At 28.0% G+C, this 17,323-nt stretch overlaps 1 protein-coding gene across 3 annotated transcripts in view; it reads right to left on the reverse strand.

Annotated features, from left to right (window-relative positions):
- Positions 1–4,932: 4,932 nt before the first annotated feature.
- Pdk (pyruvate dehydrogenase kinase) overlaps positions 4,933–17,323 on the reverse strand; it is a 55,214-nt gene continuing 42,823 nt past the window's right edge. Inside the window, exons 10-12 of one of the 3 annotated variants that reach the window (XM_071184342.2) lie at positions 16,047–16,160; positions 14,635–14,813; positions 4,933–5,090 (exon numbers count right to left, since the gene is read on the reverse strand). In XM_071184342.2, coding sequence (XP_071040443.2) covers positions 14,637–14,813; positions 16,047–16,160 — 291 coding nt within the window. In that variant the 3' untranslated portion in view covers positions 4,933–5,090; positions 14,635–14,636. Of the gene's footprint in view, positions 5,091–7,756; positions 7,792–14,634; positions 14,814–16,046; positions 16,161–17,323 lie in introns of those variants that run through there. The other 2 variants (XM_071184344.2, XM_071184346.2) reach the window with 2 other exon arrangements.

Raw genomic sequence — 17,323 nt, forward strand, 5'->3', positions numbered from 1 at the left:
TATGGAGTTGAATATTGACAGTAGTAAACCCATTTTATTTATAACTGTCCAACGCCTGTTACAAAATAGCCTATAATTTTGGAATGCATTTTGCAAACTATCCTTTTTATTTACAATGCAAAGTATTGAAAGCAAAGGTGATTCTGAGCCCTACTGAAAAATCCTGAAAATTTTTTGAGTAAAATCATTAATAATGCAATTCAAAAATTAATATCTTTATAATTCGCGATCGCAACACTCGAATACGCCATCTGGGGAGAGACCGGTTTCATGCCTTTAGCCCTTCTCCCTTCCCTCTCCTCTTCTTTTCAGTTGTATAGGAATGTACTACGATATTTTCCCTTTTCTTAATATTTTTCCTTTTTATTTAATAAAAATATTTTTTAAAATTTCCATGTTACTTTTCTTTAGAGCTATGTTTAATGTAGTTTTCAGTTCCATATAGTTTTTCAAGTTAAAAGATTTTAATCTATATGAAAATCAAGAGAGAAACTAGCGTACTTCCTTCCTCTATGACTTTCCACACGCTAATGGGGAAAGCATGTGAAGTGTTGCCATAGGAAAAGAGTTCTGCTCTACGCCACCTGCAGCCCATTTCGATCGCCAATATAAATCATAAATATTTTCAAAACAAGAAATTCTAAATAAATTATATGCAGCATAATTTAAATAAATAATTATGTATAAGTTAATATTTTTAAATAAAATATACAAGAATTTCTATACATAAATGTGATCGATGATTCCTTGAAAACTTCTGAACCTTGGATTTCCGGAAAGTTTCGGATCGCGGTTAGTGAAAAATCCGGATTTTTTCCGAAGCATAATCATCTCTGTGAAAAGTTAAAACTTGGATACTTTTAGAAAACAATGAACTGCTTCAAATATATAAAAAAAAAAACAAATACCTCATCAATAATTTTATTAACAGAACAATAACAAAACATACATAAAAATGCTTTTTATTATAATACACGTATAATACATTACTTCATACACGCATTTACACTAAATACAGAGAGTTGCTAAAAATAAAACTTAAATATAAAGCACTAACATAGCTAAATACATCTCTACATAAATAAAACGATAACTGTGATTACAAAACAGACTAGTACAAATCTAACTTGCAAAGTTACACATTTGAAAAGAAAAAAAAATTCATAACATAATTTACTCGTATTATAATTTCCTACTGGAACCTAATCCCTTTTTGTTAACTGTTTAGTTTATATGAGTTTTGAGACTAACGTTAAGTTTTATAGAAGTGGATGTATCAAGATTTATTTTGTTTTTAATATTTTAACATTGTGCAGAGATTAACCAGGCTGCACTGAATGGATTAATCGGGTTTAGAGTATAACAAGATGCCACTGCATTAAGTGAAAGAAATAAAATATCACAATCATATCACAATTTTATACAAAATTAAAATAAATAATTTCAGACATGCAATTAAATAATTTCAAACTGAAACGTTAATTTCCTAACATAAATGCAATTGGGAACTACAAATTGTTACATAATATTTAGTACAAAAAATATTGCTTTAGTTATTTTGGGTACTGCATCATTTTTATTATTGTTAAATTTAACAATATTGCATTTACATTGCAACATGTTATAACATAATAAAACTGTTAGGAAATAGATTTGGTTTCTTTTAATCATATTCTAATCTAAATCAGCAGCGTGTTACTAGTTAAGAAATTAAACAAAAAAAATATACAGTATTAATTATGAGTTCCATATCCAATTATCTTTTGAGAAATTTCAAACTCTTTAGCCAATTAAAATTCGAAATTATTTTTTTTCTACTTAAAAGAGTAATTCTCAACAAGCTTTAGTTGCAAATCAGTAGGTATTTTTTAAAGAATTGAAGAAAAAACTCAAATCAATATAGGTTCCTAATTGATATATTTTTCTTTGATAGAGAGAAATAAAATCAGCAGGCATTATCAAAAGAATTGAGAAAAATATAAAAGTAAAAACTTAAGAGAATTTTATACAACAAACATCAGAAAATTTAATAATACAATAAATATATATATATACACAAAACAGATAGATTATCATTATTCCTTCCATAAAAGCTGATAACTTTTTAAACAAAATCACCAGTACATTGTAAAGAGCGTCAGAGGCAGACCATAATCAAACAATACTATCTCACATTTATTACACGGGGTGTGTGTGCAAATTGGAAAATTAAACATACGTCAATAGCAGCAGAATGCAAATTTTTTTTCGCCCTGTGTAGACAGTTGTATCAGGTCCACAGGGACTCGGAGTGGACCGGAGCTGTGCTCTCCTTGAAACTGGAGCTGAAACTCTACATTTTCCCAGGAATTTCATTATGTTCTACAGATAGTCCACCACTTCTTTAACTGCATTTTTTGTTAGCCAAGTTGTTGTAGAAAGATTATTCCCAGCATTAAAATGTATTTATAAAGATGCAAAATCAAATAGGATGGAGAATTTAAAAGACTAAATTGTTTTGAGAATAAACAAATAACTCAACTATGAATTAAATTAAATTTGTTATTAAATTATTTATTTTTTGAGTTAACTTAAGATTGCTTTTTTTAAAGTTAATTTATATAATAAAAATTTCAAACTGAAATCTGATACTAAAAAGTGCACATAAATATATAATAAAATGGATAAGCTTTATTAGAGCCAGAGCGGAGCGGGAGCGTCGAAAATGTTTAGACTCCAGGTCCCTGAAGGACTATTATTGTTTTCTTACGCAAACTAAACACTTGTAGTATCTGAACCAGATCACAATTAACAAATAAATCAAGTAATGCAGAATTTTAAAAACTATATCTTTTGATTTAACATCGATCAATCAACACAAATGGATTAAAAAAAATTCAATTCCTCTTTCAGTCTCATAAAAAAAATCAACGAATGTTTTATCACCTCTTTAAATTTCTTTAAAAAAACTTTTTTTATAAATAATATCACAGACACTTTAAATCTATAATAAAAAAAGATTTTAAAAACATACAATTCCTTTTGTAACGTTATCATCTTTTAAATTTAAGGAAAGAAACAAAAATACATAATTCTGTCACAAACATTTTTTAAGCACAATTAGAACCTATTAAAAAAACCATTTATTATGTATAACTCAAATAAATACCTAAAAAAGATATTTTTAGTAGTTATATACTTACAAATAAAATAAATAGATGTTGAAAAACTTAGAATACAATTTAAAGATCGAATTAAAATTGAATACTATTGAATTAATACACTCAAAAATTTATTAGATATATTTGTGGCAGAATTTTATGTGTATGAATATTAAGAAATTGCTCAGTCATAAGAAATTCAATAGCTTTTTTTTAAAATATTGGTTTTACCAAAAAACAAAATAATAATAAATCATAAAAAATAGTAACTTTATTGAATTGAAATTGATTCAAAATTCATTATTTCATCAGAATTTTAAAATTTTTTCAAAATTAAGAATAGACATTCAAAACAAGAAGCATGCAGAATTTTGGAACTTAAAATTATAAAACAAATCTTACACACATTGAATAACGATGTAAGTTTTACATACATTATTCAATATATAAAATTAATCCCTACTTATGAGATTATCGGCAAAAAAAGTTCATAATAATAAGCGTTTGCTTACAATCTAAGATTTTAGAAAAAAATATTCCAAAAAATAAAGAACCATTCAGGATAGTTGACTTTGTTATTTCCATAAACAGAACTAAAATCAAAGAAAATTATGGAAAATCAGCAGTATTATACAAATTGAATCCTACATAGCTACTATATAAGTTTTACTTATATTATCTATACAATAACAAAGGTTTTCTCCAAATTTTCAACAAAAAAAAATTATAAAAACAAGCAATTGATAATCATTAGAAAATAAAATTTTTAAAAAAATCTTACATAATTACATAAGTTTTATTTATGCACTAATAAAACTTTTCTCCCCATTTTCAAAAAAATTATAAAAATAAGCAACTGATAATTAAAAGAAAAAAAATAAAAATAAAAAAGAATCGGGAACCATTAAGAATTTGGACTTGCACATAATTTCCATGATCGGAACTGAAATTTGGGAAAAGTATAGAAAATCAGCAGTACTGAACTCAAATCTTATACACATTTAACAACAACATATTATTATAAGTTCATTTTTATTTAAATAATCAAATAAAGTTCATCTATGCACAAACAATAAAATATTTATAAAAATAAGGAATTGCTGAGATTTTGAAGAAAAATATTGCAAAAAACTCAAGAATGAGAAATAGGATCATGTTATTTATATAATCAGAGAAACTTAAGCGAAATCTACAGAGTAATAAACAACTCAAATGTTGCACACATTTGACAATCACACATTATAAATCTTATTTATATTAAATAAAGTTCACCCATGAATCCCTAATTTGTAAAGAAATTCTAAAAATAAGGAATTGCTGATAGTTTCAAAAATAAATAATAATCTTAGTACACTGAGGAACCATTGAGAATCAGAACTGAAATCAGGCAAAATCTACAAAACGGTTAGAAAAAATAAACAGAGAGAAGGATTAAAACAGTGTGAACTGATCAAAATTTGATAAATATAAACATTCATCCAGACCTAGTTTAGTAACAGCATATACAGTACTACACCAAGCATATTTTTTTATCAAATGGGAATAAATATTAAACAACATAATTTATCTTTCAACAAAAATAGGTTGTACGATTTGTATAGTAAAGTCTATCTCTAAAACTCCCAGAAATTGTAAAAGTCTGAGTAGAAACAATCTTTTAATGTCCATTAAAAACTGTTGGATTTTCTGCAATCTCAATTTTAAAATATTGGCAAAACGGCTTCACAGTTCACATCACATCAAAGTTAACCTCTTTTTTTAAACACACTTAAGAAGTGATACAAATTCCTTATTTTTCTTTTTGTACAAAATATATCACTTATGGTTTGTAGGTGAAACAAAACAAAAATTAGCACAATCTCAACAGTTAAGAGTACATTCATATTTTAGGAGAACAGAAAACTGATGCTAATCACTGTGTGCTATTCTCAGACAGAAAACTAAAGTGCCCTGGAAAAAAAAGCAATCATTATTTTCTATAACTAAAGTTTCTTATTTTCTTTAAAAAATAATAATAATTATTAACCATAAAAATACACAAGTCTTAAAGAGGTGAAAAAAGTGTTTACTTTGCATTCCAAAAATGACAGAAGATTTGAAAAACCATTCAAAGACAAACAGAAGGAGACAAAAACATGGTTTGCTCAGGAGGCTACTATTTATGTTCACCCAGTTTCAAACTTGGTTAAAACTAAACTCTTGTTAACACCTTTGGATTTAAATCGAATATGTAAATTTGTAATACGGCAAGGCTTGGAAAGAACATTGGAGTAAACAAAGAAACTTTCCCCTCCCAAGAAAACCACCCATTAGTATCCGTTGACCGTAAAACCAAAGTTATACTTAATAGACAGCGTATTTGTTATACCCATTACACCCATTTACTGACTACTGATCCTGCACCTAGTTGTTCTTTATGTTGTGTCGACAAAACTATTAACCAACTGCAAACGATTCAACCATTTGAGAAACAAACTCTTTGGCAGCCCTGATCTTAAATCCTTGCTCGGGGACACTATTATCATGATATGACCTAGATCATTCCAATGATTAGTATATGACATTTGTTCTAAAACTGTGCCTGGTTGGTGTATCACACACAATTTTAAAAGCATTATTTTATAGTTTTTGCCTCCTTTTTAAGGACTTTGTAACTCATTTTAAAACTTGATTTGAAGTCTGCATATCAAACATACTATACATTTATATCCGTTCTGCTTTTCTTTACTTGATCTTTCTTTTTAAATGCTCAAGCATTTTCAGGACACTTGAAATACAGGATTTTTAAAGTAGAAGGATCTTCATACTCTGCCTCTATTTTTCAACATAAACTTTAGAGGGCGCATTTCAAATTGTGTGGACTGTACGAAGCAACACTATTTTAAGATCCAATAAAACATTTAAATTGTGTCAATGAAATTGAGCAGCACTTCAGTCAACAAGAAAAATCACACTAAAAAAAATAGTTTTTGAGATAAATGGGCGGATGTTTTCCTCTCCTTTAAGAACTTCACTACTGATGACGCTGTAAAAGTAAAAATAAATTTCATATGCTAATACATTTATCACAATGATGCAACTCATTTTCTCAACTTGAAAGTTGTATTTTTATAATCCCTCCTAAAAGGTACATTCTTTATTAAATAAGCAAATAGTATCATACTTGTGGTCATTCACTAAAACAATTTGATGCTAAAAGATTACTATTTATAGATATACAACACAATTCGCTTTACACATTTAGTGAAAATGAAAGAAGCACAACAGAAGGTTTATAGAAACAGGCAAATATATCAAGAAGTATACATCACTCCCCACTAGTGGTCATCACATGGAGGGTAGAGTTTGATGTGAAAAGATAGGTTTCTATAAATATTTTTAAAAAATCAATCTTAATTTTTGCAATATGACAAGTATTTCTCAAGGTATCTCTATTTTAAACAATCTTGCAAAACAGCATCACCAATGTAGCAAAATGCTGAAAACAACCCTATCAAATTTGGGTACTTTTTTCTGAAAAACTCAATAGAAATAGGGATTCGATAATACTCACTGATCTCAGTTTGGCCTCAATGACTGCATTTTTTTAAAATATTTCACTGGCAGAGTTTTTGACTTTTGAACTGATATTAGTTCTTGAGCTCATATATTTCGATACTCTCCTTATCAGGACGAGAGGAAAAACTAGCCATTTTACACCTTTTTGAAATTTCATAAGTTTTTTAAAGAAAGTTGCCAAGCTAAACCCTTTAAAACAATACACAAAAACAAACTACAATTATTTTAATGCTGAGCATTGAAAAAAGTGGCCTGACCATCAAAACTGTTATAGATCAAATAATTACTTTTAATTATATATTGAGCTGCTTTTCAAAAGCAGTTTACTTCCACAATAAATACTGTTTCTGAATTATTGGTTTACAACTGAAAACATGTGAAGCTGATGCTTAAAACTGCCATATATTTGGTATGAAACAGACAAAAATGGTCAAATGAATAAGAGCTAGTTCGATTATGAAATATGTTAGCTATTATTTAATAAATATTTTCTAAATTTTGCTAAATATTTTCAGAGGTTAAATTTAATAATTAAAAAATATATGAAAACATTATTTTTGAAAGTTGTTTTCCAGAAATCGTAATTTTTTCTGATTTGAGAAACTTGATTTTTATTCCAAAGAGGGAAAAATTAACCTAAAATGATATTTTTAAAAAATATGTAAGTTAAAAATTTTTTTTAAACAATAAAACCTTTTTTTCGGATGTTGGGGGTATAGAAATTGAGTTTTTTGTAAGTACAAAAATTGCTTTTTTACACTAAAAACTGAAAATTTTCAAGCGTGATTAGAAAATCTATTTATTTTTTTCTTCTGTAAAGATATTTGATCGTAAGACTAGACAACGCATCATAAAGTAAATAAACATAGAGTTAAAATTGTTGAAATGGTCTTCGTATACCTAAAACAGAATTAACACCTCCACAGTTTAAATTCATATGAAACCTAAAATTAATTGAAAATGTGTCTAACTGTGCAGTTCAATTAATGTATCTAACCTTACAAAACAATTGATAACACAAATTTCACAACAAATACTAACTAAATCTGTGCGTACAATAAGCAAAACGTACCTTAATACCTTCGTTTAACAGCTAAGAATTAAACAAAAGTAATACATATTAGACAAGTGAATCAAAATGATTTTGACAACAAAGACCAACATAATATTAATACTAGTCATAGGTTCAGACAAATTTTTAAATGATTCATTGTTAAAATTAATCAAATTGGATCATAAAGAATCGAATGTAATCACTAATCATAGATTAGACAAGTATTTTAATTAAATTAATGCATCACTACTCAGACATTTAATAATTTAAGACAAGAAGAGAATATTGTTTTATCTTTGAGTTGGAAAATAAATTTCACACCAGAAAAAAATTGGATTTTTTGACTCTATTATAAAATTAAGAATTTATTCTGCTCATAGCTAACCGAAGCTGCAATTTCAGAAGTTTTTTTTAAAACTAAATTACACATAATTTGATGGAAAATCTTTGATCCTTCATACTATTAGGGTTTCCACTTAATTTAAGAAATAGTACTCTGGGTCTAATTTAGGTTCTCTAGGAAACTTTCAACATAATTACAAACAAGAGTTTAGCCATACACAGCAATTTTTCATTAGAAAAAAAAAACATACATATGTTTTTAATTTTATATTTCAAAAATAAATTTTGCAAGAAATAAATTCCAGTCCAGGTTGTAGATATTCAGGGTTTTCATTAGAAAAACAGGATTTTTTTTTTCTTCTTAAGTTAAAAAAAAAAAAATTGCGAGAATTTTTTTTTTTTATATACACTGGTTATCATAAATTAAGGAAAATTCACAAAAATCGCGATAACTCAAGAAATTACACATGGAATTTTATGAAACTTACCCACAATATACAACACATAGTAAGGTATTAAACAACATAAAAAGAAATTATCAGACATTAATAGTAGTATAGAAATTAGCACATGTATAAAATAAACAAATTGGAAGTATCGGTTTGCAATAGAAAAAGTACCTTTAATATGGAATATGATTGCCTCTAGAAGCAATACAGCACAAACAGCGATGTGTGATGCTTTCAATTATGCGGTCTATCAGTTCAATAGGAAGTGAGAGCCATTGCTCTTGTAAAGCAGTTGCAAGCGTGGCAAGGGTCTGAGGGGGCGGATTGATGGCAGATACACGCCTCCCTAGAGCATCCCAAACGTGCTCGATAGGATTCAAGTCCGGGGATCGAGCTGGCCACTCCATGCGAGTAATTGTTTCCTGTTGAAGATAATCATCAACAATGCGAGCTCTGTGTGGTCTTGCATTATCGTCCTGTAACAGGAAGCAATCACCAATTGCCCCGGCATATGGGCGCACATAAGCATCAAGGATGTTGTCTCGATAAACCTGAGCATTCACGGTTCCCCTTGGAAAGACATGGAGGTATGTGCGCCCTCCTAAGGATATGCCTCCCCAAACACAGACACTGCCTCTTCCGTATGCATCTCTTTCACGGATGTTTGATGGATGATAACGGGTCCCAGGTTCTCTCCATATCAAATAACGTCTACTGTCACTTTCTAGACTAAACCTGGACTCATCCGTAAAGAGAACAGGCCTCCATTGATCTGACGTCCAGTGGACATGTTGTCGGGCCCACTGCAAACGGTCTCTCCTATGGCGTGATGTGAGCGGCACGCAAATGGCTGGTCATCTCGCATACAGACCACCTTCGTGGAGCCTTCTGCGCACAGTTGACGTTGACACCAACCTTCCGGTGGCTGCAGCAAGAGAGGATCTAAGATGTGTCGGAGTAGCGGTTCTATTCCTGCGTGCACTTAATGTCAAATATCGGTCATGGGCACTGGTCGTAACAGTTGGCCGTCCTTGACTGAACCTCCTAGATGCCGAATCTGTGGTTTGAAATTGCCTCCAAAGTCTATGAACCACAGATGGACTCACATTTAGCCATCTGGCCACTTCTGATTGACTCTGCCCTGCCTCTAGTCTCCCGATGGCTCTCCATCGTAGTTCTTCAGGCAAATGATGCCTAGAGGTCATTATTACGAATTGGCTATCTCAGATTTTCAATGTCGCAATCACAGTAAAATTTGTGTGCTTTCTCTCAAACTTGGACTTTTATGCTCCAGGCAGATGACGTAAGCCGAGTGCAGCGCCACTAATTTGCATATTGCAATTTTACTCAGCTACTCTTAGTGGACAACATATGCAAATTTTGCACGGTTTGGCTTACTTTTGAAAGAGTTATCGCTATTTTTGTGATTTTTCCTTAATTTATGATAACCAGTGTACTTTGGAATATTGAAAGAAATAATTTTATTTGATGTTAAAATTATTTAACTTGAATTTTAATAGTTGCTTACTAATATTGATATTTTCTAGGATTTTTGCAGAATTTTCTAGGCTTTGTAAAAAAATTTCCATCCAGTTTTGGTAAAAAATTTCTTTCCTCTACCAGATCAGAAGAAACACTGAACTATTGAGTTTCGAAAAAAACTTGTAAATAACATAGCTTTTTCAACTACATATAATTATTATATTTCTTATTATTATTACATTTGCTCATTAATATGTATGTTTTTGTAAATTAGAAAAACAGTGGAACTTGGCACCTAAAGGAGAAAATTACTGAATTTCAATTTTTAAAAAATTCATATTATGAAATTTATTAAAAAACTAATATATTAAAATAAAGTTAAGAAATATATGCATATTTTAACACCATTTAAAAAAATAGCAAAAAATAAATTATCTGTAAAAGAATTTTTCAAAATAAATTCATAAAATTTTATTGATAAATTTATAAAATTAATCAGAAAAAGTTTACACTTAAGAAATGTATCCATCTTAAAAGGAACAAAATAATAAGTAAATGAATGTGTGAGGATAAGAAATACTTAAAAAGCTATACTATAAAGAATGAAGTAAATTATATTCATATGAAAATACATGGTATTTAACTAGACATGATGTTGAACACATAATATTTAGGTAGGTGAAGGTACATCTTGTTTTGTTTCAACTCAATCAAATAGTAATTATTGAAATAATTTACAATAAGCAATTAAAAAATGATATGTGCAGTGAAAAAAATGACATGCAACTATTTTTAAAGATAAAGACGGATTTCAGAAAAAACAAATAGTTCAATACAAGATTTAGTTTCAAATTTTAATTAACAAACTGCATTCAGAAGAAGCATCATGCTTTTTAAAATAATAAACTAGTTTTAACTTTTACAAAAAATAAAATTATTTGTCAGAAAGTCACCTTAAAACGTCACCTTAGACAGAAATTATAGTGCCATACCAAACATAAAGAAGATAAGAAAAAATATTCTGGATAAATTTAAATGTTATACCCTAAAAGAACAAATTCATTTACCCCTGAAAAAGTAATTAACCAAATAACAGAAATTCGAAAAATATTCAAAATCAATATTTTTTTATTTAATAAAAACCATAACTATTCAGCATTTATAACAAAAACTAAATATCACTAAAAAAAAAAAAAAAATTTTTTTTTCATCATTTATAAAAATTTTAACAAATTAAGAATTTTTGAAAACAAAGAATAATAATTTAAATTTTTCTTTTCATTGCATTTTAGTTTTTTTAGTTTGCATATATATATTAAGTTTCTTCGAGAAATTCATAACCATACAAACAATGATTGTCTGATCTCTATTGTTCTTTTATTTTCTCTCAGAAATTTTTTAATAATTCTATTTTTTAATCAACTTCATTAATCTTCACAAAAATCTGAAACTTGCTTACAAGGTAAAATTTAATAGAAAAACATAGCTCTTTTATTTTGATTTAGAAATATACTATTAATCTGAAAAATTTAATATTAATTTTATCAACATTTCTGTAGCTGTAATAAAGGACAAAATAATTTTTTTTCTTTCTCTAAATTGATTTTTTTTCCTGAAACTATGCCCAAATATAATTTGAAACAAGCTTTCAGAAGAGGTCTTGGTATTCAAAATATTATCCAATATTTATAATGGGATAGAAGTTCATGCAGAATAATAAATATTCTAAAATTATTTTTTTACAAAAAGCAAAAAAAAGTAATGCATAAATAAATTACAAAGGAATTCTTCCATAGTCTCACTTCAAAATACTCATTTCAACTTGCGTGTTTTTCCATGTAACAAATAAATGTTTTTTTATCTAAACTTATTTTCGCTGCTAAATACGTACTGTAAAAATTTTGGTATGATTAAAAATAGCACTAATTATGTAAGCTTTGATACTGAAAAGACAAAATTTACAAAAAGGGACATATAGGTTAGAGATCATAATATTCTTTATTTGCACATACAGTCATATACAAAATCATCCAAAAAGTACTAGGAGGTATTTTTAGCCTCGTTGTTCGAAAAATATATAGTAAAATACATTGGAAATTTTGTAACCAAATATTTGGGGGGAAAAAAGATGATTTAAATACTTTATGAAAGTAAATATAAGTAAAAAATATTTAAACAAGTAAAATTGGAGATTAGTACTAGTAATAAGTTACTTTTAAGGCCAAACAAGAATGATTCTAATGATTTAAATAAGAATTGGAAATTTCAAAAAGAAATTTAACAGAAAACCTTTTTTTATAATATATTTTTTATTATATAAACTAAAAAAATATTAATTAGTTCTCTAGATAAATTATTTAAAACCTCTTATTACTTTTGGCATGCCCTATATATTGCTGTAATTCAAAGTCATAATGGGAAAAAAATTTTACTAATAAAACAAAGAAGAAACAATATATATATATATATATATATATATATATATATATATATATATATATATATATATATATATATATATATATATATATATATATATATATATATATATATATAATATATATATATATACATTGCAATAATAAATCAGTTGCTTAAATACTTTAATAGTCAAATTTTGATATTTAAAAACGAAAATTGAATAAGAATGATTAAAAGTACTTTTCAAGAAAGAACCATTCTCAAGTTTTTGAGAGAAAAAATCCAATGCATGCCCATTACATTATGTCAAGATTATTTTCATGCATAAATTGCAATAGTTAACATTTGTGTAGACTTTAAAAAAATATATGTAGCATGCAAAAATAATAATAACCTTTTCATTAACATTATGAGTAACTTCAGCAAGAAAAAAATATTTATGAATAATGCAAATCAAATTAAGAAATTAGTCATGCTATAGAATTAAAAAAAAGGCTTCCTGATTTTGAAAGTTTGAAAACAAATCATTTAAGATACCTCTGCCAGTATACATTTTTTTTTATAAATGAAAAAGGAAAATTCTCTTTTAATTAAGAAATTAATTCGACTGCCACTTGCTATGTGACAGGTTTGTAAAAAAATACTCTGATAAATCGTTTTTAATAGATAAACTAGTTCATATGTGCAGGAAAGCAAACAGGTTCTACTCAGAGCTTTGTATATCAACAATTAAAGAAGTGCAAATGTTATTTTTGAAAATAAGGTAAAGGACATTCAATACTGGAGGTGCCTATAGAATGGGTCCTTTCAAAATATCTGATCATTAAAATAGGGTGTGCTTCAAATAAACATCATGTAACACTAATGCACATAATTTCATCCAACCGTTGAGATTTCACGTTAGTATGTGAAAATCTGATTATTAAACCATATGTAATAAACAACACTATTTTTGAATTTTTTTTTTTTTTGTGACATTGGAAAATCTTTTGAAATCCTGTGACCACTAAAGTCAGAAAAATGAGCGACTTTAATGACCACTGCCCTTTTGTACAATAATTTTGAATTTTAGAAATGCTATGGGTAATATTTTAACTCTGATAGAATTTTAATTGGAAATCAAATATTATTTTGATGCAACATAAATATATTTAACTGATACTAACATTTTTTAAAAAAAATTTTGTATGATTCTGAGAAAAATTACAAACACACTGAAATTTCGAAAAAAATCTTCTCGTTAAGATTTATTGTTGCACAGTTACGGAGAAATTGCGATAGACCTGATCAGTGGTCGGAAATAACAGACTACAAAAATTGAAACTACTGTAGTCGCTACCCTTTTTTCAAAGTTTGTAGTGTAGTGTGCTACTTTTTTAAAAAAATAGTGTAGGGAGTAGTGCAATACAAGAAAAAAAACAGTGGCTTATAGCGATTCCAGGCAACTACTTTTTTAGTTTAGAAAAAAAATAGGGTTCTAACTAAACTATAGATGGGTACAAATCTTCGCAGGTCTGCCTATGAAATGACCCTGTAGCGGAGCATTAACAAAAATTACGTATTTAAATTTACATACAATAAATACTTAAACTAGCCATTATAAAAAATAGATAATGAATCACTTTAGTCACATTTTCACATGCAAATGCACAATCGTGAAACATTGACCTTATTTTAAAATAAAGGAACATATTTCCAATAAACTTAATTTCTAAGAGGAAATAATCAAAAAATTGCATGCATTTGATAATTTTCCAGTTCTTGAATTAAATATTCGCTGTCAAAAAAAAGCATAAAAAGTGGAAGATTGAATGAAAAAATTCTAAAAAAATGATTTGGAATAACAAACTGGCTCATATAAACATGTATTAATATTTCTTAATTATCCCCTCCTATTTAATGTAAGCTAATTTCGTATTCAAAACCATTTTGAACATGGGTGTAAAGTTCATCTCCTTAAAGTAGTGAAGTACTTACTACAATTCCAAAGCAGTTTTTAGTCACTACATTTAAAAAAAAAAGTAATTTGCAACTAAGTAGTTGAAGAAAACTACAAAAATAATGCAGTTTTTTTCGACCATCGGACCTGACAGATATGAAGCAATCGGGATAAGTTATTTGTCTGATAATATATTGGAAGGTCAAACTTTCAAGTTTCAGGAAGAAGGGAAGAGTGGAATATCCATACCTTCACCTAGCTGATATCCTTCTCTTATCATTGAAGGTAGTAAATTGTCGCATACCCATGGTCTGGTTCACTGGGTGAAGTGATGTGCTCCAATCATGGGTTCCCACAGAAGCCCTGTAGTGCTTGGAGGATGTTTTGTTGAACACTGGTAACAGCTCATTCGCTTCATCCGATAAAGCCTGCAAAAAGATAGTTTATAGTCACAAATCTTATGGATTGTTTTTTTTTATATATACAACAAAATCAAGTTTGCTGATCATAAAGGAAGGAGAACATTAAATGTAAACCTCTCATAATATCAAAAGGAATCAATATATAAAAATAGAAGGGAAGTTCAAAACGAATAAAACTATCACAAGGGTGTTTTGGATTGTGAAATATATTTTTCATATTTATTGCTTTAAAAAAGAGAAATCAATTCATAAGGCTGAGAGAAGAGTACCTTCCGCCAACTTTATAAATGTAGATGGGAAGCTATGATGTGTGCGTTCATCTGTTAACTTCAGAATATATTAAAAAAATAAGGACTCTGTTAAGTTAGATGAGTGTTACAGTAAAACTTACGTGAGGTCAAGAAGAAATGCCAACTTTTGAAAAGCTATTTCCTGTTGTGTACTATGAGTTTCAATCCTTTCTCTTCAAGTTTCTTTGTAGTTCTTATAAATTAGGTTGTTTATAAGCACAGAAGTTTAAGTTTATGGCTAACTCTTTACAACAAGTAAAATTTTGGATATACTACTCACCTTTCCACCAAATACTGTATCCCAAAAAAAATTTTAACATAACATTACTGGGAAAACATGACACTATAAGGAACATAATAAATGAAAGAAATTTCTATTTGCTGATATATATGTACGGCGCAAAAAGCAAGGCGTGACAAAGTGAAAAAACCCTTAGAATTTTACGTGCAAAAAATAGATATTAAGAAATCAGTTTATATACCATACATGTTTCATATTTAACACAATTTTTTAAGTAAAATTTATAACTAAATTTCTACATATGATGAATATCACACCTTTATGGTAACAAATTTAAGAAAAATCTTAGTTCTTACAAGAGTCCCGATATTGGATTTCTAAACCATGCAAATACAAATCGAAATCTGTAACTTAAACTAGGCAAATACGATAATCAATGCATGATATTCAAACCGCGTGAATGGGAATCTCAATGTTAGCGGATCCCGGAGCAGTTTCAAACATTGAAAATGGTGAAAATCTTCCAAACTAAAAGAATAAGATGGTGGATTTCTGCCCATTAGTAGGAGAGTCATGTGCATGTAAGCATCTCGTTAACGGGTTGTTCAAAATTGTTACGACATTGATTTTTAGTTTTGTTTCATTTCTGACAAAATTGCCTTAACTAAATAAAAAAATTTAAAATAAAAATTTTTTTTGTCAGCTTACTTTTAAATATATTATGGCATCTGTACCATAACCTTCTGCTGATGTGATTATAAGATCTCCTTGAAAGTACCTAGCATAGAGTCTCGATAAAGGAAGTCCATAACCATAGCCAGCCTACAATACAAATGTCATATTGAGTCACATCTATGCTATGTTATTAAGTAAAATCTGTTGATAGTGAAACTGTGTTTAAAGTAGGAGCTAATTACTTACTTGCACTAAATTTGAGTTTACTTTATGCTTTTTTTTCAGTGAAAACAAAAAAAACTCATGCAAGTGATTTTTTTAAAAAACATTTCTTAATCTGGCAGTTAAAAGTAAAACAATTTATGCTCAACTATAAAAATTTCAAAATCATATTTTTAAAGATATTGTTTAAAAAGTGCATAACTCTTTTTTCCTTCAACTGGAAAGTACAGTGGTTCACTTTTTTATGCATAGTTGTGAAGTAAACTCAAGACTATTTCAAAAAATTTAATGAGCTTACAAACTCCATCGGTGTGAAGTTAAGTTACTTGGTTATTAAATTATGTCTGTTAAGCCATGTGGTAAGATTATGTTGTTAAATTATGTACTTATAACAAATATAAAAACACAAAATAAAATAAAGTTTAAAATAAAACACATAATAAAATATATGAAACAAAAAAAGTGCAAAGGTAAACTGATCAATGTATGCAAATGAAATATGTGTCTTCTTTTTTGTTTCTTAAATTGGATATATTTACTGTTAAAATACATTTGCATGATAGATCTTAAGCAATATGCATTTTTAAAAAATGCCTTTTTAGAACTTAAAAGAAAAAATTCACAAAAATGTGGTGTAATGTGGATATAATTTTTTGTACTCATATATTATTACTTTATGAAATAAGAGTGACAAAAAATTATTTTGCATTTAAAACAACTATAGTTTAAGATATCGATTTTAAGTTGAAATACCATAAGATATTTTATAACTAGATATTTTATACCATATATATTTTTTAACAAGAAAATAAAGGTGCACTTTGCTTTTAGCTGGAAGTGGGCTGGGTGTAGTAACTAAGCACTTTGTTTATTTACAGAAATTATTCTCCAAACTCTGGTATTTCAATTGCAATATTTATTAAATCTACATATGATATTAAGATAAAACTCCAGCAAAGAAAGTATTTTAACTGAGTTTTATCCCCTTCTACTGCAATATCTGGAAGAAAAAAAATTCTGAATGGCAAGAAACAACATCAATTTTAACCTTTTCTACGCAATGCTTCATTTCCAACATCACAACAAAA

This window comes from Parasteatoda tepidariorum, chromosome 10 (assembly GCF_982258835.1).
Source record: "Parasteatoda tepidariorum strain Cologne lab strain chromosome 10, Ptep-v5.0, whole genome shotgun sequence".
NCBI lineage: Eukaryota > Metazoa > Arthropoda > Arachnida > Araneae > Theridiidae > Parasteatoda > Parasteatoda tepidariorum.